The sequence below is a fragment of the Trichosurus vulpecula genome, chromosome 4 (genome assembly GCF_011100635.1).
Source record: "Trichosurus vulpecula isolate mTriVul1 chromosome 4, mTriVul1.pri, whole genome shotgun sequence".
In the NCBI taxonomy this organism is placed as follows: Eukaryota; Metazoa; Chordata; class Mammalia; order Diprotodontia; family Phalangeridae; genus Trichosurus; species Trichosurus vulpecula.
In genome coordinates, this window is record NC_050576.1 from 392,772,314 (window position 1) to 392,799,154 (window position 26,841).

At 39.2% G+C, this 26,841-nt stretch overlaps 1 protein-coding gene across 2 annotated transcripts in view; it reads right to left on the bottom strand.

The window, feature by feature from the left end:
- RASA3 (RAS p21 protein activator 3) overlaps window positions 1-26,841 on the bottom strand; it is a 298,273-nt gene that overhangs the window by 19,782 nt on the left and 251,650 nt on the right. Inside the window, exons 14-21 of one of the 2 annotated variants that reach the window (XM_036756651.1) lie at window positions 24,230-24,353; window positions 22,278-22,384; window positions 19,846-19,923; window positions 18,253-18,330; window positions 15,789-15,862; window positions 9,269-9,375; window positions 7,070-7,152; window positions 141-349 (exon numbers count right to left, since the gene is read on the bottom strand). In XM_036756651.1, coding sequence (XP_036612546.1) covers window positions 141-349; window positions 7,070-7,152; window positions 9,269-9,375; window positions 15,789-15,862; window positions 18,253-18,330; window positions 19,846-19,923; window positions 22,278-22,384; window positions 24,230-24,353 — 860 coding nt within the window. Of the gene's footprint in view, window positions 1-140; window positions 350-7,069; window positions 7,153-9,256; window positions 9,376-15,788; window positions 15,863-18,252; window positions 18,331-19,845; window positions 19,924-22,277; window positions 22,385-24,229; window positions 24,354-26,841 lie in introns of both variants that reach the window. The other variant, XM_036756650.1, reaches the window with a different exon arrangement.

Here is a 26,841-nt window from a genome sequence, read left to right on the forward strand (position 1 = left end):
GACAATGCATGGCCTCTCTGGTCCAGGTGGAAAGGGCTGCCACAAAATGCAGTAGGCCCAGAGATGGTCTCAGGTCTCTCCACTTGAGGGTTTCCCTACAGGTAGCTAACCTAAGAACAGTGAACAGCCTTCCCCCTTACCCTGTACAGGGTGTGCAGCCAGGAGTGGTATCACACGTGGCCTTGCAGCAGAGCCAGTGACCGTTCAGGTATGCTGAGGGGTGGTAGACGGTGAGGCGCTTTTTGTTGCACTGGCTGACTTTGGTGAGGATGTCAATCCAGTCCTTCGCCTCCACGCAGTTGTTGGCCTGGATATACAAAGCTCGCTCTGGCTGGATGACCTGGAACATCTGAAAAAATGCAAGAATTTTTTTTAAAGCTTCCTTACTATTATTTTTTCTTTTGAAACATGGCTAACATGACTGCACATGTATAATCTATATCACATTGCTTGTCTCCTCAAGGAGAAGGGAAACGGGAGGGAAGGAAGAGGAGGGAGAGAATATAGAACTCAAAAAAGTTTTAAAAGAATGTTAAATTTTTTGTTTACATTTAACTGAGAAAAAATAAAATTAAAATTAAATGTAAAAACAATGCTTCCCCCACAAAATAAATAAATAAAAAGGATGCAAGAGGACAGGTTAGCGAAAGAATCATGGAAAACAAGACAGAGCCAGAGGAAGGAAAGGAAGAAACTCTAAGCCATGAAAATGCTTATGAGTTTTTTTTTTTACAGATTCAAATAGTCACCTTTATTATTACACTTTCACGTTTATAGCTACGTAATAGCATAGTTTATAGCGCTGGACAGGGAGTCGGGAAAGTCTGGGTTCAAATCTGGATTAAAAAACTAGCAATAAAAGTGAAGTATAATTTTACCTCTTTATTTATTTTGCTCTTTTTCTGAAATACGGATAATTTGGAAATATGTTGTGCATGGTTTCAATCATCTAATTGATATCATACCATTTGCCCTCTCGGTGGGTAGAGAAGGGGTGGGAGGGAGGGAGGGAGAGAATTTGGAACTCCAAATTTTAAAAGAAAAGAATGCTTAAAGATAATTAAATAATAAATTGAAATGTTAAAGAGAAAAAGACAGGACCAATTCTCATCGTGGGTTAGTTAATTTCTCTCAGCATCAGTGTCTTTATCTATAAAATGGGGGTGATAATACCTGTAGCATTACAGGCGATCGTGCGCATAAAACATCTAAAACCTTAAAGCACTAAATATACATATAACCAAGTAGTACCAGCAATAATAATGATAATTATCTTCATTTTAGAGACGAGGTAACAGAAACCCAAATGGTCACATCATTAATTCCCTGAGCTTCAAGTCCATTTTGTTGTTTCTATGTCATCATTAAAGATAGGTCACCGTAGCAGGCAGAACAAAACCATCCGGCTGTTACTCCCCCATGAGTAGCCGATAATGGCTGCTGTTTATATAGTGCTTTAAGTTTTGCAAAGAGCTTTACAATATCCTCCCAATAACCCTAGGACTCCAATGCAAGTATTATCTATTCCCTCTTACAGATGGGGAAAGTGAGGCAGGCAGAGGACTTGCCCTGATTTGAACTCAGATCTTCCTAACTGCAGGCACTAGCTACTGTACCACCTCTAGAATGTAAACTCCTTGAGGGCAGGTGCTATTTTTGCTTCTTCATCTCTAAAAGGAAGATGATATCAAGGTACCCGATTAATAGCAATGAAATGACAACTTACAGTTACATAGTATCCCAGAATTTGTCACATGTCAGAAACAACTGCCCTTCTAGACAAGGATGGATGGATGGAGTAGAGAGAAGGCAGTGGGTTTACGGGAAAATGAATTAGTCTGGGAAAACAGGGGAAGCCTGGGATCTATTTTGAGCCCTGCCAAATGACTCACTGGGCCAATACAGGCAAGTCACTTCCTCCCTCTAAGTCTCAGGTTTCTTCCTTTGAAAAGCCTATGAGATACCAGTTATCTCTCCTCCCATGGACATTCTGAGTTTGTCCCCTAAAAATAAAGATGGTTCTAAGAAGCTAGGCCTTTTCTTTTCATTCTTATTTTAAATGAGAGTTGGGTCTGTGGGATAGGGGCCTTCCTTTCGGTAGAAGATTAGCCCTGGAGATAAGGAGACTCAGGAGATGGGGGAAGTCTGCTTTGGAAGAAGCAGCAGGGCACCTGCGCGCGCACACACACACACACACACACACACACACACACACACACACACACTGACACTGAGTGGCTGCTAAAATTTGGGAATTATTTGACACCTAAAATGAGGTCCTGACAGAATGAACCTAGGACCCACAGGTGGTTTCTGATTGCCTTCAGTATTCTCTCTAGCTCAAGAGAGAAGTCTTAACATACTGCAGACCTGCGGCATGTTGTCTCCATTTCTCAGTCTTGGGGCAGAGAAAGAATGCAACCTTCCCCAAGTACTCCCTCACTGCTATTCCAAGAGAACCAGAGGCCAGCAGTGGCATGTATGAGTCATCTCTTGCCTATGTTTATCTTTTCTTCTGCTGAGAGCCTAGTTCTGAATCACAGCGTCGGTTAAGAGAATCACCCTGAGCGGTTAAAAACTTAAAAACACAGCTTGCACCACCCTTAAGAATGATGCTTAAAACAAAACCAAAAAAAAAATCTAAATCTCTGGGTGTAATGATGTGAACATTTCAATTTCCTGAAACTAAAACTACAATAGCGTTAACATCTCCTCCCCTCCCTGAATAATCTTGTATCTAGCATGAATTAAACCCTACCCCATGCCCCCAATTTATGGGGTTATATTTGAAATACTTGAAAGAGATACACTGAGTCTTACGAATTGATAAGAAATGAAACTAAGGAAGCGTTAAACATATGATCACCTTCTGAGTCAGTTGTGATAGTGAGTCACATGGTGGCGCATGGCATTATAGAACAGATAGAAATAGGCATCCTATCTACCTCATAGGTGGTTATGAAGAAAATGCTTTGTAAATCTTAAAGTATTATAAAAATGTAAGTTGCTATGATTAGTCGTTCATCCTTCATTTTTGAAGAGGATCGATGACCTCATGATGTTGGGGTAAAATAGCGGATGATGGGGGATGTCTTGACTTGAATGTGAATTGGATTTAAGTGAGGCAGAGTTACACAGAGTCATCAAAGTTCAGCGGCAAGACAAAGGTCAAGATGTCCGGAGATGGCCCCGGATGCAGTGGATGACCCTGATGCCTTCCACGTCTGACAAGCGCTCCACAGCACCTACTTCAGCCGCCTTCCTGGCCATTGGAACAAATTGTTCTCATCTGCCCATTCCTCCAGGGGAAGTCTTCGCACGTTTGGGGTAGACACCCCCCCACCCAACTCACTGAAGTTACCCTCAACCTGCTGCTGTCTGCTGAGTCAGTTTTATCAGGGTGTGGCCACTTCACAGAGTCACAGGTGACAGATAGGTAGAAGGAGACACCAAAGGTGGATAAGCAGCCCTGAAAAGAATTCAGCGAGTGCTCACATCACAGAGGCACTAGAGTCACACAGCTAGTAAGTGTCTGAGGCTGGATTTGAACTCAGCAAGATGAGTCCTCCTGACTTCTACAATGCTACCTAGCTACTCCTTGTACTTCTTTTTTATTCGATATAGTGCTGACTACATCCTAGGCACATAGTAAATATTCCATGCATTGATTAACGTTAGTGAAATATCACTGTAGCCATGTAGACTAACACAGTTCTCTGGCCACTTTCACAATCGCTACAAAATGACTATCTTTGGCTTTCCTAGATTAAAGAAGCAAACAAGTGAACCAAACAAGTGACTTCAAGAGCATTGGTCCAAGATTAACCCAGCTTATAAGGTCTTGTATGTTGAGAATTTAAGCCGGTTAGTCTACAGCCTTCCCCATTCTCAGGGTTGAATGCTGAATATAAAACCAAAAGAACACATTTGCTTGGGTTATGTAGCCTTGAGATGAGAATCAGAGTGGCCTGAAACTTAGCACCTGTTAACCCGAGAGCCCGCTAGCTAAGCCAAGCAATTCCAATGTTTGTAAGACATTTCCATTTTCAACATACCAGACACAACAGTTGCTCTTTAAGCAAAAACAAGGATTTTTTTTTAAATTTAAAAAATAAATACAAGTATAAGAAAAAAAATCTGTCTCCCTCCCCCTCCAAGGTTCCTACTCATAAAAAGTCCAAACATGGCTGTATCCACCAAAGGGAATGCCAGGGTGGAGTCTAACCCAGAGTGTGCTCCAAGGAATTATGAGGAGAGCCCGAGATCTGACATCGGGATGCCAAGACAGTGAAAACAGATATGCGGGTGTGGTTACCACATGTGACCAGTGGGATTTCGTGGGATTTTTTTAAAAAACACAAGACTAGGTGTTCGAATTGAGCATATCACCGACACTCAATTACCTATGGTAATGAAGGTAGGTGAGGCTTGGATACATAGCACCCACAAATAAATAAGCCTTCCTTCTACACTCAGAATCCCGGTGAGAGGAAACTTAGAGATCATTCATTTCAGTCCATTTCTCAAGATCTCCTTCTGCAAAAACCTCCACAAGTAATTATCAGTATCTTTGCTAGATGACCTTGGATGAGGGCCACCCATTATATACCAAGACAGCCCACTCTACTTTGGACAACTCTAACTGTTGGGAAGTTTTTTCTTTCATTGGACCTAAACTTTCCTCCCTGTAGAGAGAGACCACCTGCTGCTCCTCACTCTGCTCCGTGGGGACAAGCAAAACCAGTCTAATTTCTTTATCACAAGACATGACTGTTCTGTACCCCCTAAGTCCTTTTATTTCCTTCCTGGCTAAACAACCCCCCTTCATAAGATCATTGGTTTAGAGATGAATAGATCTCACAGGCCATCAAATCCAAACATTTCAATCAATTGATCAATAGGGATTTATTACTTACCTACTATGTACCAAGAAATAGCTAGATGGTTCAGTGGATAGAGCACCGGCCTGGAGTCAGGAAGACCCGAGTTCAAATTTGGCCTCAGACACTTACTAGCTGTGTGTCCCTGGGCCAGTCACTTAACCTTTGTTTGCCTTAATGCACTGGAGAAGGAAATGATAAACCACTCCAGCATCTCTGCCAAGAAAACCCTGTGGACAGTTTTGGGGTACTGTGGTCTACCACCACAAATTGTCATACGGGACTGAATGATTGAACAACAACTATGTGCCAATGACTGTGCTAAGTGCTCGGGATAGAAAAAGAGGCAAAAGACAGTCCTTGTCCTCAAGCACATTAGCAGTAGGTGCTTAATAAATGCTTGTTTACATGACCTAAAATGAAGGCCTGGAGAGGTGAAGTGATTTATTCCAGGTCGCACAGGTAGTGAGAGAGGTAGGATGTGAACTCAGATCCTCTGCTCTTTCAATTGTACCATGATGCCTGCCTTCAACTGATAAGTTGTATACCATAGTCATCCACCTGTGGGTTTTATTGGTCAGTCATTTCAGTCATGTCTGACTCTTTGTGACCCCATTTGAGGTTCTCCTGGCAAAGATACTGGAGTGGTTTGCCATCTTCTCCAGCTCATTTTACAGATAAAGAACTCGGGCAAACAGGGTTAAGTGACTTGCCCAGGGTCACACAGCTAGTAAAAATACCTGAGCCCAGATTTAAACTCAGGAAGATGAGTCTTCCTGCCTTCAGGCCCAGCACTCAATGTGCCACCTAGCTGCCCTCCTGACATTTTATTATTATTATTTCTTTTTTCAGTCACCAAAAATCTGCCTTCTCTCCCTCTCTCCTTCCCCTTTACCCCAACTGAGAAAGAAAGACAAAAAAACCAACTCTAGTTAGAACTATGTATAGTCAAGCAAAACAAATTTTGGGATACTTCATAGAGTTTAATAATCATACTTATTTCCATAATCAAATATTTTACCAGGGCTGCTAACAGGTAACAACTGTTCAATTCTGAGGTTCAACTCTGCCCCTTTTCCCAGACTCTCCCGTGGAGAGGTAGGCAGCAGAATACTGACCCAAATATGCACAGCAGGTAGAAGGAAGAAGAAGGTGGGTGATGGGACCTGGAAAATGTACGAACTGGAGAATCAGTCCCTGAATAAATGAGAGCTAAATCTTCCTACCTCATCTTATTTCGTTTTTTTCAAAGGAAGCTGTGAGTAGCCAAGTAGTGGCTGGTGTGATCAAGAATCAGAAACTATGATTTTTCATTACTTGTTTATCTCTTTGGTTTCTTCTAACTACATGGTAATCTTCTTTGAGAGTAGGAAAGTTGTTCACTGACCAGCTTGAATTCTAAGCATGCGAAACATGATGTGACAGTTATATAGACCAGTTATTAGGCATTTCAGGGAGGGCAACGGTCCAACACCACTTCACAGACATTGATACATCTAGCCACAGACGGAAAAACATCTTAGTTGTTTTAAACATTTTAAATAGTCAATAAAAACTAAATGAAGTGTTGCAGAGTCATTTATAAATAGGCTTTTTCCATTTAGTCATATGATCTTCTTTCAATTGCCTAATTTTAAACAAGCTTAAATATAACTGAGAAAAAGCCTGTCACTCACAGGGCTGGGAGTTGCCCTTACTGCAATCTTTTTTATTCAGGGGCAAAATTACCGTGTCATTTCAGAGACCTAGCCTAACACTTTCTGTTCTGTTTTGTTTTGTTTTCCGCATATTAAACGGCCCCCAGTTCTAAGGACTATGCTGTGGCCACCAAGTGATGCTCCAAAAGAGCTAGATTTCTTCAAGTCAATGTGGAGTCAGGACCACTCTTGGAAACTGTTGGAATGATGCCAGTTCAGTTCTGAAACCATTTCCTGGGCAAGCTTCCATGGACTCTATTGTAGTTATCCCAGCCAAGGGGGAATTTAAGCTGCTCCTGAGTGTTGTTGGACTGAAGACTAACACAGCCCTTCCCATAGCTCCTCAAAAATATGGAGAACTAGGAGAATCCAACACCAGGAGCAAAGATGTTGGGTAGGTTTTTAGGGAGTAGAGAGAGAAAGAACAGGAGTTAGAAGAAAACAGGATAGACACTTAACAAAAGTCAAAATTATCTGAAAAGTAACACTCACGTTTTTCATTTTGAAGGATTCCTCCTCTAATTTCTCCACAGCCAGAATGTTCTCAATAGGAATGCTATAGAGAGGCTGGTCTCCTGATGGAAGTCAACAGAAACAGAAAAACTAATGAATAGGGCAGAATTTTACTTTGTCCACTAATTTTATTGAATGTGTCTGGCTTGGCTTCTCTAAAGAAGCCATTCACATTTTGTAAAAAGGTTTTAAGCCACTCAGTCTTTTTTTTTTCTTTTGGTGGGAATGGGGGTGATTTCATTGGTGTAGGGAATTCCACCAAAGCAGATCAGCAACAAATCTGTAGAAGGTATCTTTCTGTCTTTGTTTTTCTAAAACTTGACTTTGGAATGCTTTTTTCCTCTTTAAATCATTTAGTAATAACATTTTTTGACAGGATATTTAGGCATGGGATCATTCCTTACAGAAAATAGACCAAAATATTTAAAATATATTTTTTTAAAAAGAGAGAGAAGATGTTGCTTGAGGACACTGACAGGTTAAGTGACTTACTAAAGTCATACAGCCAGTATGTATCATAGCCAGTATGTGTCATAGGCAGGACTTGAACCCCAAAGTGTTCCTGAACCTGAGGCCTAATCAACTCTCTATCCTGTATTCCATGCTGTCTCTTGTCTTTCTTGGCAATTTCAATCTCTCTTAGCAGTCTGCAAAAGTCTGTTTTGACCTAAGATAGGAAGAATTATTTGGAGGAGAAAAATGGGGAAGTAATTAGATACAGTTAAAAAAAATTCCCATAGGAAGATGTACAAGGTCTTCAAGGGGCTTGGATGCTTTGCGTTCTTATTAATAGATTCCCTATTAGTTTTCTCTTCTCTAAGTTTGAATTAGTACAATGGAACAAAAGTGTTAATCTTGTGAGTATGCACACGCACACATACCTGATGTTGGCATTTGTCAAATTTTGTACAACAGTCATACCATATTTTTATTGAAAAAGGAATGTTTATAATGTACTTGCAAAGCAACATAGTACTCCAGTAGCACAATGAATGTTTGTAAAAGGAAATTTAAGTACCTATTTTTCCTATTTAAAGCATAATCCTGAGGCTTAAGTGCTTGAGTGTGTTAAACTTTTAAAATCCTAAAGCAATAAGAGAGGATTTACACGTTTTTTCTTGTCTTAAATGCGGAGAAGAGAAGGAGAGCTGGAAAAGAGCGGGCAGAAGAAGAGGTTAGCTCAGGATCCTAAGGATGAACAAAGGGAAAAAAGGTTCAAAAAGCAAAAGGAATCATGGCAAAGAAGAGCTCTGACCTGTAGAATGCTTTAGAAAGGGGGAGAAAAATGGCTGTAGAGTTGAAATTCTTTCTAAAGTTTTGCTCCCATCATTTTTTAGAGAAAACAGATAGCATGAGGAAACGTCTATTGACCCTGGTCCAGTTTTCATTAATCTCCCATATCAGTGAATTACTTAGAGCGTAGTAATAGATTGTAAGCTTCTTGAGGGCAAAGATGGTCTCATTTCTGTCTTGGGGGCAGCGAGGTGGTGCAGTGGATAGAGCTCCGGGCCTGCGGTCACAAAGACCTGAGTCCAAATGCAGTCTTAGACACTTATTAGCTGTGTGTCCCTGGGCAAGGCGCTTGACCTTCATCTGCCTCGATCTCCTTGTTTATGAAAGGAGTATTCTAACAGTGCCTACTTTCCCGGGTAGTTGTTAGGATCAAACGAGGTAATGAATGTAAAGCATTTAGCACAGTGCCTGGCACTGGCACTGAGTACTCTATAATGTTAGCTATTATTATTATTGTTGTATCCCAAACACCTACCACAGCAATGCCACACACAATAGGCGCTTGATAAATGCTTGTTTTAAAAAAAAATGTTTGTTGATTGACTTATCGATAGATTGTCAAGAAACAGAAGCAATGAAACTGGCTACAAAGTGAGTGCTTAATAATTCTCATTCTGCTGGTTTTATGGGCAGCCCGGGTCCTCTTTCAAGCGAGTTCTTATAGGCGTTTTCCCATTCCATCCGGCCTTTTCCATTCCCCTGGAGCTTAAGCATTCTGGGGGAGGTGTGGTGGCATTGGTGGGTCTTCTCCTCAGAAAGGACAAAGTCTGTCCTGATTGCCCAAGGCCTTTGAGTTCTCATTTCTCTTCCGAGCACTTGTACTCAGTGCTTTGGAAAGGTTTAGGAAAGTCAGAAAACAATTGAAAAGCGAACCTTTCTTGTTACCTTTGCTTTTCTGATAGGTAAATTCGTGATTTGTGAGACGGAACCACCTCTTCTTGAAGTTCTTCATCCCGAAGCGTTTTCTTCCTTGGGCCCTCTTGATCATGAACCTATTATAAATAGGACTGGTTAATGATATTCATGTTCTTTTTAAATAAACACATTTTAGACACATACCAGTCACATTTCCTGCTGTGACAAAACTTAAAGGTCCAAGTGTACATAGCCCTATTTTTATATTCCGAATAACTAGCCAACGCCTACATGTGAACCTACAAGCTGCTTTTGAATTTTAACATTTGGTCAACTTCGTCTTAAACTATTACCATTAAAATATTTAAAGGACAGAAACTACCACCTTTGAAAAATCTGGGCTCTGCCATGGTGTAACTCTAACTTCAGAAATTAATGGTGAGTGGCAAGTCAATGATGGGCTTTTACTAAAACTTCCACCCCCTGAATCCTGACCATGCTCTCCCTCCCCTCATTCCTACTTTGCATCTTCAGCAGTGAATTTATCAAGTTCTGGTGTGGTAGTGAAAACCTATGCATTAGAAACATGCCTCCAGCAGTTGTATTAGTACTAGGAAGAAATATATTTTGGAAAACAATATTTAATGGGTTTAAAGCAACTAAAAGCAAACCACTTTCCGAGGATGATGCTTACAAACTACACGTAAAAAGACCGCCTACGAGATTTAGGACACTGTATATCGTTCATCCTCTTGACGTGACTTAACATGGCTCCCATAATCCCGAATAGAAAGCACAATGATGCCTTTCTCCCATTAAGTCAGGAAAGGAACAGGTAGAGAGAGATCTTAGTAACAACAGAAGGAGAATTCCCAGTCTCTCTCTTTGCCTCTAGGTTGTCAGTGGAGTCAAAGGAAGGTGGAATCATCCCATGCCCTTCTAACAGCTCAGACCAGACAAGCTAAAGGAAAAGAGGAAACATGGCTGAGCAGAAGGGGCATCCTGGGCAACCAGGGAAGTTTATCCTTCCAGACAACTGCCATGTATTCAGTTCTGGGGCTATTTGGTAGCTCCATCACCTAGTTATCTGTAGCATGAGCCCTTCTCCTTTTCAGGGTGGGAGCCATTCTCATAGAGATGAGTTTAGTTATGACGATGATAATAATAACACCTATCATTTATATCATAATAATTTACAAAGTGCTTTACAAATATTACCTCATTTTATCTTTACAACAATCCTGCATGGCAGTACCATTATTTCCATTTTACAGATGGCAAAGAATAAATGACTTGTCCAGGGTCACAAAGCAAGTAAGCGTTTGAGGAGAGATCTGAAGTCAGATATTCCTGATCTCTCCTTCAGTGCTCCATTCACTGAGATACCTGGCTCCCTCTAAAAAGGATCCAGGCACGTGTTCTCTTTCTTCAAATAGCTCAGAGCTACCCTAACAAAATATGGGTCTGGAAGAAGGGGATTTGTGAGACCTTTTCCCCTCCATCTTACTCTGTTCTCTACCTGCCCCACACCCTGTGCACAAAATCATGGAAATTTGGTGGCGTAGTGACTACAGCAGCTAGAAAGTAGAGGGGTTTGAGTCCTGGTCTTTGAGTCGGGAAGACCCAAGTTCAAATCCAGCCTCACATACTCACAAGCTGTGTGACCTTGGACAAGTCATATAATATCTTTTGTAGTCTCAGGTTCCTCATCTGTGAAATAATAATAATTATAATGATAGCGCCTACCTCACCCAGTGGCAGCGAGGATCCAATGAGATGTGGAAAGAGGTTTGCAAACTTTAAAGTGCCATGTAAACCCTAGTTATTATTTTGTTCCTAAACTGTGTCACCCCTTGGAGGGGGGTAGGGAGAGTTAAAATTGGCTGCCCATGATGCCTGTTAGAAACATCCATAATTCTCACCCTGAGGCCTCAGAGAGGGAGAGTGTGAGTGAGTTCCACATGGAAAACTAAAAATGAAAGGTAGACTGTAGTAGACAGCTGACGTGGCAGGGTTTTTTCTCCTTTCTTTCTTCCTCCCTCCCATCCTTTCGTTCTTCCTCCCTCCCTTCCTTCTTTCCTTCCTCCCTCTCTTTCATTCTTCCTTTCTCCCCCCCCCCCCTCTCTCTCTTCCTTTTTTCACCTTTCTTTCTCTAAAAGTATGGAGAATCCAACCAATCATGAAGCCTGGGTCACATAGCAGAAAGAGTGAAGGTAGTGGTGGAATTCTAAGGATTGCTTCTCTTTTCAAGCCTCGTGGCTTTACAAGGTAATAAAGAAAATCTCAGCCGGAATCTTCTCCCTTTAGGTCCAACAAATTACTCCCCACAAAACAATGGCAAAACTGAAGGAGGTAGGCAGTGATGGGGTTAAAAGTACACCAGAGTTTTTCTGGCATTTGCCTACCAAATATTCAAGGAGGGCTTCAGGGCTTCCTTGTCCCTGCCCAAACTTCAGCATTCCACTCTTCAGAAAGTGTTTAGTTTCAAATGAAAAAAGCAGAAAAAGGAAGACATTGTGTTACTTGGAAAACACCAGAAGCAAAGAGAAACAGGATAATTTCTTCTACCTGTGAGACATATTACAGGTTTAGCCCAAGGAGTTTGCTAATGGCATCTCAAGTATGTCAAGAGAACCACAACTTCCTTTCCCAAGTCCAGACAAAAACATTTGCGGCAGCTCTTGTTGGCACCTCACACGTGACAGACCACCACAAGCTAAAGGGATGTGCCAAGTGCCTCCTGACATCTTACCTGCATGAACTATTAGCATCAACTGTTTTTATTGCTAGGTTAAGAGTCCTTTAGCATAGCAGCCAGGAGGCCAAATGAGAAAAGACAGAAAAACAATCAGGCATAAGCAGAGTTAGAAAAAGTAAATGGGAAAAACAGGGCTGGGGGTGGTGCTGGCATATAAAATGAATATATATATAAGATATATATATATATATATAACATATATTTAAAGAATAAAAAATGTTGAATCACACTGGAGGACATAACCTCTAGTAGGGAAGGATAACTGCAAATACACCTTTATTTAAGCAAGCCCCCAAACTGAACACCCAGAGTTATAGAATGTTCTGAATAGAATCCTAAGAGATCATTTGGTCCAACCCTCCTATTTTGCAGATGAAGGCATGTCTCAAGAGAACTAGAGGGCTTGCCTTAATGGAAGAGCTCATTGATGAGAGGACTTCCTCCAACAATAATAAATACTCTAGGGTCTCTTGAATGTATACCTTCCCTAGTGCCAAAAATATGCCCAATTATCAGGTAATGGCTGAACATGTTGTGGTATCTGAATGTCATGGAATATTGCTATGCCATAAGGAATGACAAATGCATGACAGTTTTGCCTAAAATATACTCCCAAAGACTGATAAATAAAACGACCTCATAGCATGACTGTGACTGACATGGCACTTTCCACTTGTGGAGTGTACCAGTTGTTAACACAAAGGAAGGATGTGTGGATGTTAACTTGGATAGGATGTGTGTTGACTTTGATAGTAAGTTACTAACATTGCCTGTTGTATTTGACAAGAGTTTTGCTTCCTTTTAATATCATCTTTTTTTGTATTGGTGTAGTCTTTGTGTATATCATTTCATACAAGCCTTCCTTCATTGTTCTGAATTTTTACTATTCATTTTTTGCGGTACAGTGATAGTCTAGGACATCCATAAACTTCAGTTCACACACATACCGTGCACAAAACAAAGCAGACCACTGATTGGAAACGAAAGCTCATACTGCTATCAGCCCCTAACTGTAAGCTTTATTCATCTATTATTCATTCAACAAATATTCATTGAGCATGTATTAGGTGCCAAGATATTGTGCTGGTTGCTTTATTTGTCATTTGAGCCACTTCCTAGAAGTTTGTGGTTAGACTCAAATTTAATATACTAGGACGACTCTGTGTTTGTCTATGTGCATGACTTCTAGTTTGAGTCAATTCAAGTTTTTAAAGAGATAAATTTTTAAGCCACACAACCTAAAAGAAAGTTGGAGTTCAAGGTATTTTTTGTGACTGTGTATGTATAGTCTCTTATCTATTAAGGCAAAACAACACTTAAGTAGTTTTTAAAATGAGGTATTGCCAGCACATATTAACATTAAATATACTCAAGATGGAAGACTGATCTTGAAAATGACCTGTCTGGGCTTCATGTTTAAGTTAGTGATGTCTCTACATGACTAACAGCAATGAAGAGTATCCCCTGCTGAATACAACAATGGAATTCAGGCTGGGAGCCAGATAGTGAGTTCCAAGGGGTGGGGGGGTGGGGTCACTGTTGTTTACTCATTCTGAAAACCTGATGTGGGGATGAGAAAGGTCCTGCAGTCCCTTGGGAAAAAAACTCTTGGGCATGAAAGCCAACTCCATAGATGTGGAATTTCCTAACTTGGCTTTTATGGAAAAGGGGAACAAAGGTCCCAATAATGATTCCTATCATTGGCCTTGAAATCACCAGGGCAACCAGGCTCATTTCCTTGCCCAATAAAGTTTCTAGGTAAGAAGATTGGGGAACACTACAGACATGAGGCATTCAACAAGGCATTTGACAAAATTTTTCCAAGACCTTTTGGAGGAGATAGAGAAGTATGGTCTAGTTTAGGAAACCTGTTTTGGGCTGAATAAAAATATAAAAAGAGTTTAGATTAAAGGATCAGTATCTACCTGGAGGGAGAGCTTTAATAACATGCCTCAAGTCCCTGGTTCTGGCCCTGCCCTCTTCAAATTTTCTGTATGAACACATGGACATAGTAATCCAATTTGCATTGGGGTGTATCTACTAAGTTGTATGACAAAATTAAGATTTGGATGAAAGCTTGTTAGGTCAGAACTAAAAAACACTGTGTAGTAGAAGGAGCATTGATTAGGGGATCAGAGGATTTAGGATTAAATCCTAATGCCCTTTCTTATTGACTGCCTAACTCTGGGCAAGTCATTCACCCTGAGGGAGACTCAGGCTCCTCATTTGTAAAGTGACAGGGTTGACCTCAATGATGTCCAAGTCCTACTTTGCTCTAAACCCCAGGATCATATGATTTCATCACTGTGGATACACCCCACATTGACACATAATGAAACCCTTCCACGCCGTGGTAACTGATCTTCATAAGTTGCTGGGGCTTAATATAATGGTGACCAAAAGGTGTGTGTATACATAAATATGAGTGTATAACAATAGATGTTGAAACATAAAAATGTATTTCATATTTAAAATATGTATGTAAAATCTATAAAATACAAATATAATAAAATATAAAAAATGTCTATATACACATATGTGTGTATTATATCTTGTAACTAACCTCCTGGTGATGAGAAGATAAAATTTACCAGAGATAAATGTAAAATGCTACGTTTTGTTTAAAAAAAAACCCAACAGTTTTGCAAGTCTGGGATGAGGAAGCCCTGGCTTAATTGGTCAAATGGAGATTTGATGCCCGCCTGTCAGGAATGCCACAGGGCCTGATTTTATGCTGGGTAGGGTATGAAACTGGATGACCTTTAAAATCCCCTTCGGGTCTCAGAATCTATTATTCTGTGAAATGTGTGCTTAATAAGCTTGAAATAGTAGGAATGGCATTTAGCATTTGGTTTGGAGTCACTTTGAAAACTGACTCTGCTACTTAGTCCTTGAGCAAGTTGAGCCTCAGCCTTTTAATCTAGAAAGTGAGGGGATCAAACTATATGATCTCTTAGCCCCTTTCTAGCTCTAGACACCAGGGCTCTTAACCTTTTTTGTATCATGGACCCCTCTGGCAGTTTGGTGAACTTATGGACTGGTTCTCAGAGTAATGTTTTTAAATGCATAAAATAGAATGAAATACATAGGATTATAAAGAAAACTAATTATATTAAAATCCAGTTATCAGAATATTTTAAAAATCAAATTCATGGACCCCCTTCCACCTCCCAGTTAAGGACTCCTGGTTAAAAGCCTCTAAGTCCAGACATCACTTTCTTTTCAAAGTGTAAGGGCTTTATCTCAGTGATGTGGACTGAGTATAAAAGAAAACTTTTTAGAGTAACAGGGAACATAGGATTGCAGGGATCATGGATTATTGATAATTTTGAGCTCTCTGGTAACTCCTAGAAGGAACTGTTGGACAAAATAGGTTTGGGGAATTAGGTACAGACTTAAATTATTACTGCTAGCATTGAGTTCCATCAGCTGACAGTTGATTTTCCTACTTGGGTTTGGTTAAAGGCTTAAAACAATGATCTCTATAAATCATTGTTTTGTGGTTCCAGATTTTCCCTTGGCTTGTGCAATAGCTTGGACGACCTCCACATCAGAATCCTGGCTTTGGGCATTTCGTGGTTTATTAATTAATTTTGCATTAACTGTGGCCAGGCAAATTGGAGAGCTGTCATTTGACAGAGGAAAATAGATTTTTTTTAAAAGGAAAAATTAAAAGTGGAAATTGAGCAAAACAATATTAGGAAAAGTCAAAAGGACAAAGGCAAGTGACTCAGATTTCTCTCCCCTCCTGCCAACATCTCAGAATTTCCACTTTGTAATAAAAAACCTTACCCTTCTTTAAGTAATATAGGTTGCTCTATACTCTTGTGGTCTCTTCTTCCAGAGGATGAAATCAGATCTAAGAACTTAAGTGGGAAAATGTCCAGATGGAAGGCAGGCGGGCAGGCAGGAAGGAAGGAAGAAGAAAGACACTGGTTTAGAATGTTTATAATAATGAAAACAAAATTACTCAAAAGGAGAGATGGGAAACCTTTTTGTCCTCCCTCTGAGATCACCTCCCATTTACACTTTACATATCTTGTACGTAGGGTTGTTTGCATGTTGTCTCCCTCACTAGAATTTGAACTCCCTGAAGGTGGGGAACCTATTTTTACCTTTCTTTGTATCCTTAGCCCTCAGCATAGTATCCAAAACATAATAACCCCTAGCTCTAAGGACACCTACTCTGAAGGAAGTGAAACAATATCCCAGATTCACAGTGAGGTGAAAATTGCTAATAAAAATGAAGCATGGGCTCTTTTGGAGCATTTACATTTTAAGAGAGGAAAAAGGGCTAAATTTCTAATTGGGGAATTTAAGATCTCTAGTTTAATTTAATTTAGTTTAAGATATCTAATCTATCTAATTGGGGAATTTAAGATAATTGAGGAATTTAATCCTGTAGGTGGTCTATGGATAGCTTTTTGGGGACTGAGATCTTCCCGAACTCCTCAAATCAAAATATCTTGCCTGTCAAAAAAGTTTTCTTCTTCAGTGCTACTCTGACTTCTCCAATTCCTAAAACAACTTCCTAAACCTTTAATTTCCCCTGGGATTTTAGCTGCTTGTAACTGTCATTATAATTGAATGGCAACCCACAGCTAAGTTTGTGTTTATTTTTAGAAGGGGAGTGAGAAACAGTCAAAATTGTTTTTAACCAAAAACTGAACTTAAAGGAATTTAAAAATTAGTTATTTTAAAAAGTTTCATTGTAGGCCTACCTCTTTTGAGTACATAATCATTTAATTCTAGAATTTTATATTTTATTCCAGAATCATTCAATTCTAGTTTAATTTTTATCATGGTCTTAAAATAACACATATAAAATGCCCATTTTTCTGAATTTACCTGGGACTCACCTATGATTAGGCACATAATGAATTTTTGTAAGCATTCCATGTGTACATGAAAAAAAAACTATTCCTTGCCTCTTCTCCTTCCCCTTTATACTCTTTCTTCTTGTTAAATCAAAACTAGCCTCTCCATTGGAAAAGGCATAACAATCTACTGTCCTATGGCTGTAGTCACAATTCCATGAATGTCTGGACCAAAATTTCATTTGATGGATTGCCACTCCCTTATTTATGTTGTATCCTGCAGTTAGAATAAGGGCAAAGATTTTTTCACTTTTGCATTTGCATTTTCCCCTCCTTCCTAAGGCCCAGTACAGTAACTGGCGCATAATTAGTGCTTCATACATGCTTGTTACTTGAGTTTTCTTTCAGGGTCTCTCTCATATTATGAAAAAAAGGTATTGAAATCTCTTACTATTAGCAATTATCTATCTATAGCTATCAATTTCTTCTAAAAAAAACCCATGAAATTTCATAGATTTAACCTATCTTAATTGATATGTATTCTTTAAAAAGGAATTTTGAATAATTATGTTTTAAATAATTTTGAATAATTATTTAAAAATTTCCTTTTTTTTCCTCAATGCTTTCTGGTTAGAATTTGGCATTTTCAGATAAAAGCAATGTCATTTATGATTTTCTTGAGACAGAAATAATCTGATAAATTCAAGTCCAAAGTCTCAATTGAACCATGTGCATCTTTCTGCATTAGATGAATTTCTTGCAGTTAGTATATTGTTTGAGTCCACTTTTTAAATCTATTACATAGATCTTTTTCCTTTCTATTGGCATGTTCATACCATTTAAATTAAATAACAGACTTGCCTTCTACTATTCTTTGTTAAACTGCCAGCAGCTGAACTTTAGGGGCAAAAAGGCTCTTTTTTGACCTTCAGAAAAATCACAGCTAGTGTCTCAGTGTTTTTGGCAGATATGTTACTATCATCCTAAGAAACTATTTCTCTAATGATGGTCCAATGACCCAAGGATGTAATACTCTGTAATTCATGTAAAAACACAGAGGCAGAAGGTAGTAGACTTGTAGGGGAGGGTAAAGCTAGTGACACTTAGAAAAAATGATCTCAAGGAAAATGATCCTAGAAAGAAGAGAAAGCAGTGACATAATCAAAATATGAGTGTGGAAAAGACTGAGGGATGTAGAAAAAAAAAGAAACTTAGTAATGAGAATTGAAAGGGCAAGGAGGAAACTCAAAATTCATTCAAAAGCCAGAAAAGGAAAAAAAAAGCCAGAAAAGGACCCAGGAAAGAAAAAGTATGAAAACAATGTCCTCTGCAGGGGGGAAGGGAGGGAAAATATGTATATGCCTCTCTCTATATATATATGCATATTTAAAATGCATAAATGACTACACAACTGTTGATTGATTGCTTTTATTACTTACATTTTTTACTGCATCGGCATATTTCTGCTCATTGAAGAAATCATAGAATGTAGCCATGTAAGACTCTTTGAAACTGGCCTGTAACAAAACGGTTTAACTATAGTGTAATAGTTCTTGGCTTACCCCTGAAAATCAGAATAATCAGAAGACTCCAACAATATTCAAACGAACATTATAGCAATTTAGAAATGAAAAGAGAAGAGAAAGGGAGAGATAGTTTATCTCATTTTTAAAAATCATTGAGTAAATAGCTAACAAACTGCTGTTATATGAATTTTAGTACTTTATAGAATTGCATTAAAATTTGTATATTCATCAAATTTGTATAAATTAAAACCTACTTCTAATAGTTCTGGGGGAATTAAGCACTTACAGGAATCCTATAATAAATCCTTTAGTAATGCTTTAATAAAAAAAATCCTTTAATTGATTTTTTAATTATGGATTTTTATCCATAGGTTTTTTAAAATGGGAATATTGCCCTATTAGCTAAAAACTACAATAATTAAAAAGGGTAGTTTTTAAAAAATGAATACTTTTAAAGCTCTAATTCAATGTAATTTTTTTAAAAGAATGTATAATTTTTTGAACATGAAACTATTTGAAGCCCTCTGCAGTCTTGGATTCAGCCATAGATCCCTGCCCTGTAGACCTTTTCCAAACCAATAAAATTTGGGGAAGACTGAGTAAATGAAGAATGTGACAAGTCACTGCTTACTTTTTTTACTTACTATTTTGCTAAAAAGAAAACAGCAAAAAAATTTTTTAAAGTCTTATATTTCACTTACATTGAGAGGGACCAAAAGGATTTGCAATTAAATGGTAGCTGGTTATCCCCTGTGATTCAGTAAGCTTACTTTCATTTAGAGTCTAACCATTGCATAAAATGCCATAAAAATAAAGCAGAAGAGACCAAGGAGTCAGGAATCCATTAACACTCTGAAATGAACCTGAAATAAAAGTTGTTTGGTGAACATGGACTTGAGTCATACCTCATGCTTTTTGGAAAAGTGAAGAAGGGGGTAGACTGAGATGCCATCTAGCCCCTTTTCCACCTCTGGTTATTTTTGACAAAGTCTATCTTTACCTACATTTCCCAATATTTTTTAAAAATTGTTGTTGCTGTTTGAAAATTAAGAATGAATGTCCCCAAATGCCACCATTCTTACAGCTATTCCTAGTGTTGGATTGACAATGAAGGCCCCAGGGCAAAATGTAAAGTAGCAAGTATTCTGTCTCCTTATCTCCTCCAAAATAAAATGCTACCCACGTGTACAAACATTTTTTAATACAGGTAAATCCAGGTTAAAATGAATTTTAAAGGCAGTTTTACGAAAGAGTTGAAAAAGAATAACCATTTCAGAGGCATGGGTAGAAGGGGCAGAGGAAATACTACCCTCCTTGCCTGGATGACAATGGGGCCAAGCTAGAAAATCAGTGAGGTATGGCTATCTTCCAAATTTACAAATATAAGCTAGAGAGAGGTAACTGGTGCTCGTTACATGAACAAAGTACTTAAATGCCAACTGATTGTTTTACTTTTAGAAAGCAAAGTGCTCTGAACAAAGTGGGAAAAAAAGATAAGAGACTTACAGATTTGGATTTGGATAAACTGCCCAGGGTCTGTATAGTCTTGGAGATAAGTGTCAAGGTTCTAGAAGTCTGTGGGTCCTATCAAAGGTAAGAAAACAGAAACATTACATATTGGTCCAAATTTAATACAAAGCGTACAGTATTCATGGTAACTGGTTCCATCACTTTGTGGCAAATAGAGGGAGAAGAAATGGAAGCAGTGTGTCAGATTTTATATTCTTGGGCTCAAAGATCACTGCAGATGGTGACTGCAGCCATGAAATCAAAAGACGCTTGCTCCTTGGGAGGAAAGCTATGGCAAATTTGGACAGCATATCAAAAAGCAGAACCGTCACCTTGCTGACAAAGGTTTTTCCAGTAGCAGTGCATGGCTTTGAGAGTTGGACTATAAAGAAAGCTGAGCACCACAAAATCAGTGCTTTTGAATTATGGTGCTGGAAAAGAATTTTGAGAGTCCCTTGGACAGCAAGGAGATCCAATCAGTCAGAGCTCAAAGAAATTAATTCAGGCTGTTTGCTGAAAGGTCAAATATTGAAGCTAAAACTCAAATATTTTGGCCACATCATGAGAAGACAGGACTCACTAGAAAAGATTGATTCTGGGAAGGATTGAAGGCAAAAAGAAAAGGGGACCACAGAGGATGAGATGGATAGTGTGATGGAAAGAATAAACATGAACTTGGACGGACATAGAGAAGGATAGGAGGGTTTGGTGTGCTATGGTCCATGGAGTGATAAAAAATCAGACACAACTGAACAACTGACCACCACCACCAACAACAAACTACAGTTATTCCTTCTACATAGAAAGGGTTGGGGCGTGGTGCCCCACCAATGTGGAAAATCCATGTAGAAAGAGAAGTCTTAGTTATTATGGCATAAAAAATAAAATATGCTGATGTTATATGATACTATATATATATATATATATATATATATATATATATATAAAATGCATTTCTGAGTTTCTAATTTTTTTCTGTATCTTCGTGTTGTCTGTGGCTTCTGCATAACTCCTCCAAAATTCCCATTTAATTTCTTATGCCAACCCCCATGATGTATTGAAACCATGATGGGGAAAGTCATAATGTGGAAGGGATAACTATAGTTGGGGCTGATCCTAGAGATGAGAATCTTATCAAAGTACTCACATGGTCAAATATTTAAATAGTACAAAAATATATATGCCTTGAAAATAGATCCAAACACATAAATATCTAAATATATAACATATCTGTTGTGTGCACACAAGAGAGGCATCCTCATGGATTGGAAACAAAGCTAGCCTGAGGAGTTAAGAAATCCTAGGTTCAAGTCCCACCCCCGCACATACTGGCTGTTTCAACCTAGTCAAGTCACCTAGGCAACTACCTTAAGCAATTTAAATCGCATAAACAATTACAGACCTTCCCTGGTAGAGGGAGCTTCCTCTCTGGGAAATTGAAATCACAAATCAGGACCAGGAAAAAAATGTATAAACAACATAAATGAAACTTCCATGGTGGTATATTTAGAACCAGAATATTGTAAATTAATGCTGACACCCGTGTGAGTAGGGCATTCACTATTTTGCAAAGGAAATACATACCCAGGGCTTCTTCCAGGTCATAGGATCCAACTGGGAGCTGTGCAAAGCTCCTACTCATCTCACCAGATGATGGTCTGTTATTTCGGTTTACCTTGTAATATTCAAATGGCTTTGTGGTTTTAACAAGAAGAGAGTTCTGTATGTGACAGCAGGTTCCATGAGGACAGGGAAGCCATCTTTCTCATTTTTCTTCCCTGCTAGCGTCTAGCTTGTTGAGTGAATGGATAAATTTCCAGTGGGGAAAACATGTGGAAGTATATGTATATGTGTGTATGTATATTTGTGTGTGTGTGTGTATGTACACATACTTATATGTATATATGTATATGTATGCATGTGTATATATATGCACATACATATACATATACATACACACACATATATATGTATATACATAAAAACACACACACACACACACACACATATATATATTCCTAAATATTTGGTTCTCCCTTGGAAAAATCCCAGTGGTGGTAGGGAGTAGATTCCAGTTTCTCATTTTTGTGTCAAGCTGCTAAGCCATCAAGAACTTTTAAATGTATCATTAATCACCGCCAAAGTATACCACCACCAGAGCCAGTGAAGGCTAAAATCAAAGGGCAGATAAGTTCCATGATGCAATCTATCTTTGGTCAGGAATTAAATAGCAGGTATTTGTTATATTCATAATCCATTCTGTAATAGGTTGATCCCTGACTCCTGCCAAAGGTCATTTTTATATCTCAATCTTCTACCTTCTAACATAGGACACAGAGAACTTGGCAGGAAGCTCAACCTCATCTGTATTACAGAAACGGTGTGACATGACAGGGAAGGGAGAAAAAAAATCCCACCAATACACATACCGTATGATGAGGGGTGAGTTGAAAAAGGTTTGGTGAAAGGATGGCAGGAGCAAAGAATCTCAGAAAAATAAAGCTGCTCACGGCAGTATATCTCACATCCAGGTCACCTGTAACCAAGAAAAGTAATTTCATCCTGGATTCTGGAAGATAACAGGAATCGAAGGGACTTTGTTATGTGGTGGACCAGATACAGTTTGGACACAGTGGGTAGATCTGATCTAAGCATGATCTTCAGATTAGAAGTTCTCATTGGAGAAAGTATCATCTTTTGGGAGCAGCATCAGGGACACAAGAGGTGTGCCACTCAATACATAACCAATAAACACATAGCCACTTGTGAGGAAGGGAATAACCATTTGCCCTTGGAAGCTAGCCTTTGGCCCCCTAGACCCCATGAGGCAATTTATCTCTTCAACAGCACTGAGAGGCACCTTAGTTATCTCATACAGTTAATACTTTCTTTTAAAGAGTAACTTGTCTTTGGCTAGATTAGTCCATTGCATTTAATAAACCTGAACTTTCACTGTGGAAGGGATCAATGGTCATGCTGTAATCAGGTAGGGGAGGAAAAACCAAAGGTTTCCAAAGCTATCAACTTTTAGACCAACGGAAGCGACTAAAAGGTTCTGTCACTTGGATTAAATTATTTATGAGGCCCATGTGGACAAATATTCAGTCAGACCCACTTAGGACATGGACTGCAGTGCTGGCTATCTATACCAAACATGATTTTGTGGAATAAAAGAGAGGATGGAATTTGGGAGGCACGCTAACTTGCTAAAGGAAGGAGATGTCTTTGATCATGCTGGAGATCTCTTTCAATCTGGAAGCATTTTTAGGAATGACTCTTCTAACAATCAAGGACCCTTCAGGTATGTTTTCTTTTTTTTTTTAAATTTAAATTTATTTATTTAACATATTTAGTTTGCAGCATTGATTTTCACAAGAGTTTGAATTACAAATTTTCTCCCCATTTCTACCCTCCCCCGCACTCCAAGATGGCATATATTCTGGTTGCCCTGTTCCCCAGTCAGCCCTCCCCTCTGTCACCCCACTCTCCTCCCATCCCCTTTTCCCTTCCTTTCTTGTAGGGCAAGATAAATTTCATAGTGCCCCACAACCCAGTGTGACCAAAGCTATTACCAAAACTAATAAGTACATTGATTGCTCATGCTCTTAGAAGTAAATCATCCTCTCTCTTGGACTAATGGAGAACCTTGGACAGAAAAGGATGAAAGATGACTTATTAAGTATTGTACAATAAGGCAGGACCATGACAAATCAGTCTCTCAAGCACTGTAATTGGACCAGTCAGAAATCTCTCTCCCTGTCTTCCTTTCCCCTTTTACTCTGCTGTTCCAAAAGGGTGAAATGATGTGCATTTTTCCAGAGGACCCATTTCACTCTCCTTGGAAAGGCAGTGATCTATAGAGATTCACTTCAATGGAAGGGTGTACTGTGCAAACACAATACCTCCAATTGACAGCAAGAAAAGACTACTGAGGAAATTCCAAGTGGGTACATTAAAGGAAGCAATTTATCTGAACTGGAGGTTAGCCAAGACACAGAATAGGTTCCAACCCTATGAGGAAAGTGCCAGGAATTCTTTAATGGTCCCAGGGAACTAGGAGGCCTTGTCTTTTTTAGGTGCATTCCCCCCCCCCAAAAAAAAACAGGAGATAATACCTAGAGAAACACTGGGCAAGAGGATAAACTGCCCCCATCCACTTCCCTGCAAGGTTAAAAGGGCAAACTATCTATCTGCCCATCATATAGAGGCTAGTCTAGTTGTCTAATTTTGAAAGAACTTCTCCATTTTTATGTAGGATCCACTTTTTAAAAGTCATCATTAGAACCGGGAAACATGGCAGATAGAAAGATAATTACACCAAAGGTGGGAATGTAATTATTTTTAACCAGGGTGACTACATCAACGGATACAGGAAACTCACCTTGGAATCGTTTGGCAGCTGATTCTCTCAGTGAAAAGAAAATATCACACATGACGGTTGGGCAGCTTACCCCAGATTTCGTGATAACATTGAAGATTCGATCAACATATTGCCTCAGGTTTTCCTGCAACACATTTCAAATTGACCCAAATATTTTACTGTCACATATCAAATATTGTTTCATAGGATTTAGAACAGAAAACGACCTTAATGAACACCGCTTTCATCATCCCCTCCATTTTCCACTAGTAGGTAGGCTTCTTCATGGCAGGGATTAGTTTGATTTTCCATTTGTATCCTCAGAACCTGGAATATTTGCCATATATATATACATATACATACATACATACATACATACATACATACATACATATATGTGTGTGTGTGTGTATATATATATATATATAGATATATAGATATATATATATATATATATATATATATATATAGTAGGAGCTTGGCCAGTGCTTTTTGAACTGAATTGTTTAATCTTGGAAACTGTGGCCCACGGAGACTAAGTGACTTGGCCAAAATGATACAGCTAGTAAGTAACAGAGCCTGAAATATAGCCCAGGTCATTTGACCCCAAATTTGGTGCTTTTTCCCCCCATGCTACCCAGGTAGGTGGCACAGTAGATAGAATGCTGCACCTGGAGTCAGAAGACCTGAGTTCAAGTCAAACCTCAGATGCTTATTGGCTATGTGCCCTTGGGTAGGTCACTTATTTGCTGTCTCCCACAGTTTTCTTACCTGCAAAATGGGTCTACTAATCGCACCTATCTCAGAGGGTTGCTATGAGGATAAAATGAAGTGTTCACAAGATGCTTTGAAAACCTTAAAGTTTAAAATAAATTCTAGCTATTATCATGATTACCCAAATATATCATTATCCCCATTTCTCAAATGGAGACTGTCAGAACTGTGAAGGTAAATGACTCACTCATGGTGCAGTCTGGGCAGCCTCCTGATTCAAAGCCGAGCGCCCCAGCTAATACACGTTAAGGACTAGGAAATAAAAAAGCAAACGAAGGGAGTAGAGGAAATCCATTGCATCCACTCAGAGAGAGCCTCCTTGAAGTAGACAGGATCTTTGAAGTTGCCCAAGTGGTTCATGATGAAATGTCAAGGTTTTAAGACGTTGGTACTTTGGTCCCTCCAATTTAAATTGCTCTAATGTTTATTCCCTGATAGAGAACTACAAAGTAACATCAGGATACCTGATAGTCATGCCCTTAAAACCTATGTCAGAAAATCAGCCTGCTACTCTCTGAATGCACATACGAGGTAAGAAGGCAAATGTAATTATATGATAATAACAATCATTATTCACTGAAGAGTATATGGGGAAAAAAAGATACACTCTTCCCCTAAGGATAATCACCTATGCTAAAAGTCAAATGCATCAGTGGGACAGGAGTTGGGAAATATGGTTGCTAAGACCTGCCTCTGATAATGTGTGCCCCACGAAGAATCACTTTCTCTGCCCTTCAGCATCTTCATCTGTAATAATAGGAATATTATTTTCATGCCCACCAATCTTTTTTTAGCTATTCCAAATATTTTAATAAGAGTTCTCTGGAAGGTATTTAAAACACCAGTTTATGAGGATAAACTGTGTTGGAAAGAGAGAATACAGAATACAGGGAGCCATGGAGCTGAGGAATTTTCTTGATTTGGGGCAGGATCTGAGAGTCCACTGTTTTCTGATCAGCCTTGTGCTGCTCTGTAATCTCTTATTTCCTTTTTTCTGTGTCAAAAAATCTCTCCTTCTTGGTGTCTAGGTTTATGGAGCCTCTTCTTCTTGGAGTGAGCATCAGTAAGATGATTTGGAATTTTTACACCTGAAAGGTTAACCCCTGGTAGACGTGGCAACAACAAATTTCTGATGGATCCTTCTCAGAGGAACATGGTTGATGGTCAGAGGTCCAGAGGTTAGCAAGCCACTAACCAGCTGCTTCAGGAAAACCACTCACTTGCCCCTGTGGCAGCCAGTGAGCAGGATCAGAATGGTACCTGGCTTGAAGCTAGCTTGAAGTCTCCCCACATGCTGGCTGAAGGGCTTTTTGCCATGACTTAGCAGCTTTCTAGCCACATACATCCTCAGTAGGGTAATACCGAGGCATTTTTCAAATCTTTACCACACGGGTTCCTCCATTCTTATCACCACACTTGAGATAGTAGCAGGCACCTTCTCTTTTTTTCCTTTCAATCCGGGTTTTTGGGGCAGCATATTTCTGCTTGTACATGACTCTCTGGGAATACAGTGCAGACCTGGAGCATCTACCAATCCCTCGGGCCAGGACTGGGTTCCTACTGCAATGCTTTTCACCACCTTTTCAGCCTCATCTTCCTTTTTGTTCTCTCTCTCTTTTTTTCCTTTGGTTCCTTTGGGGGCTTTTTGTCCACCATCTTGAGAGAAGAGAAAGAGACTGTGCCCACCAATCTTGTAGAAATGTGGGGATGAATGGGAAAAGAGGTATGATATAATTTTAAAAAATTATTACCACATGATAAAAGAATAACACCTTTGAACAGAGAGGGAAGCTCAGTCCCTTAAGGAATGGACTAATCATTGGAAGCCTTTATGAACAGAAATTTGTAATGACCCCTCC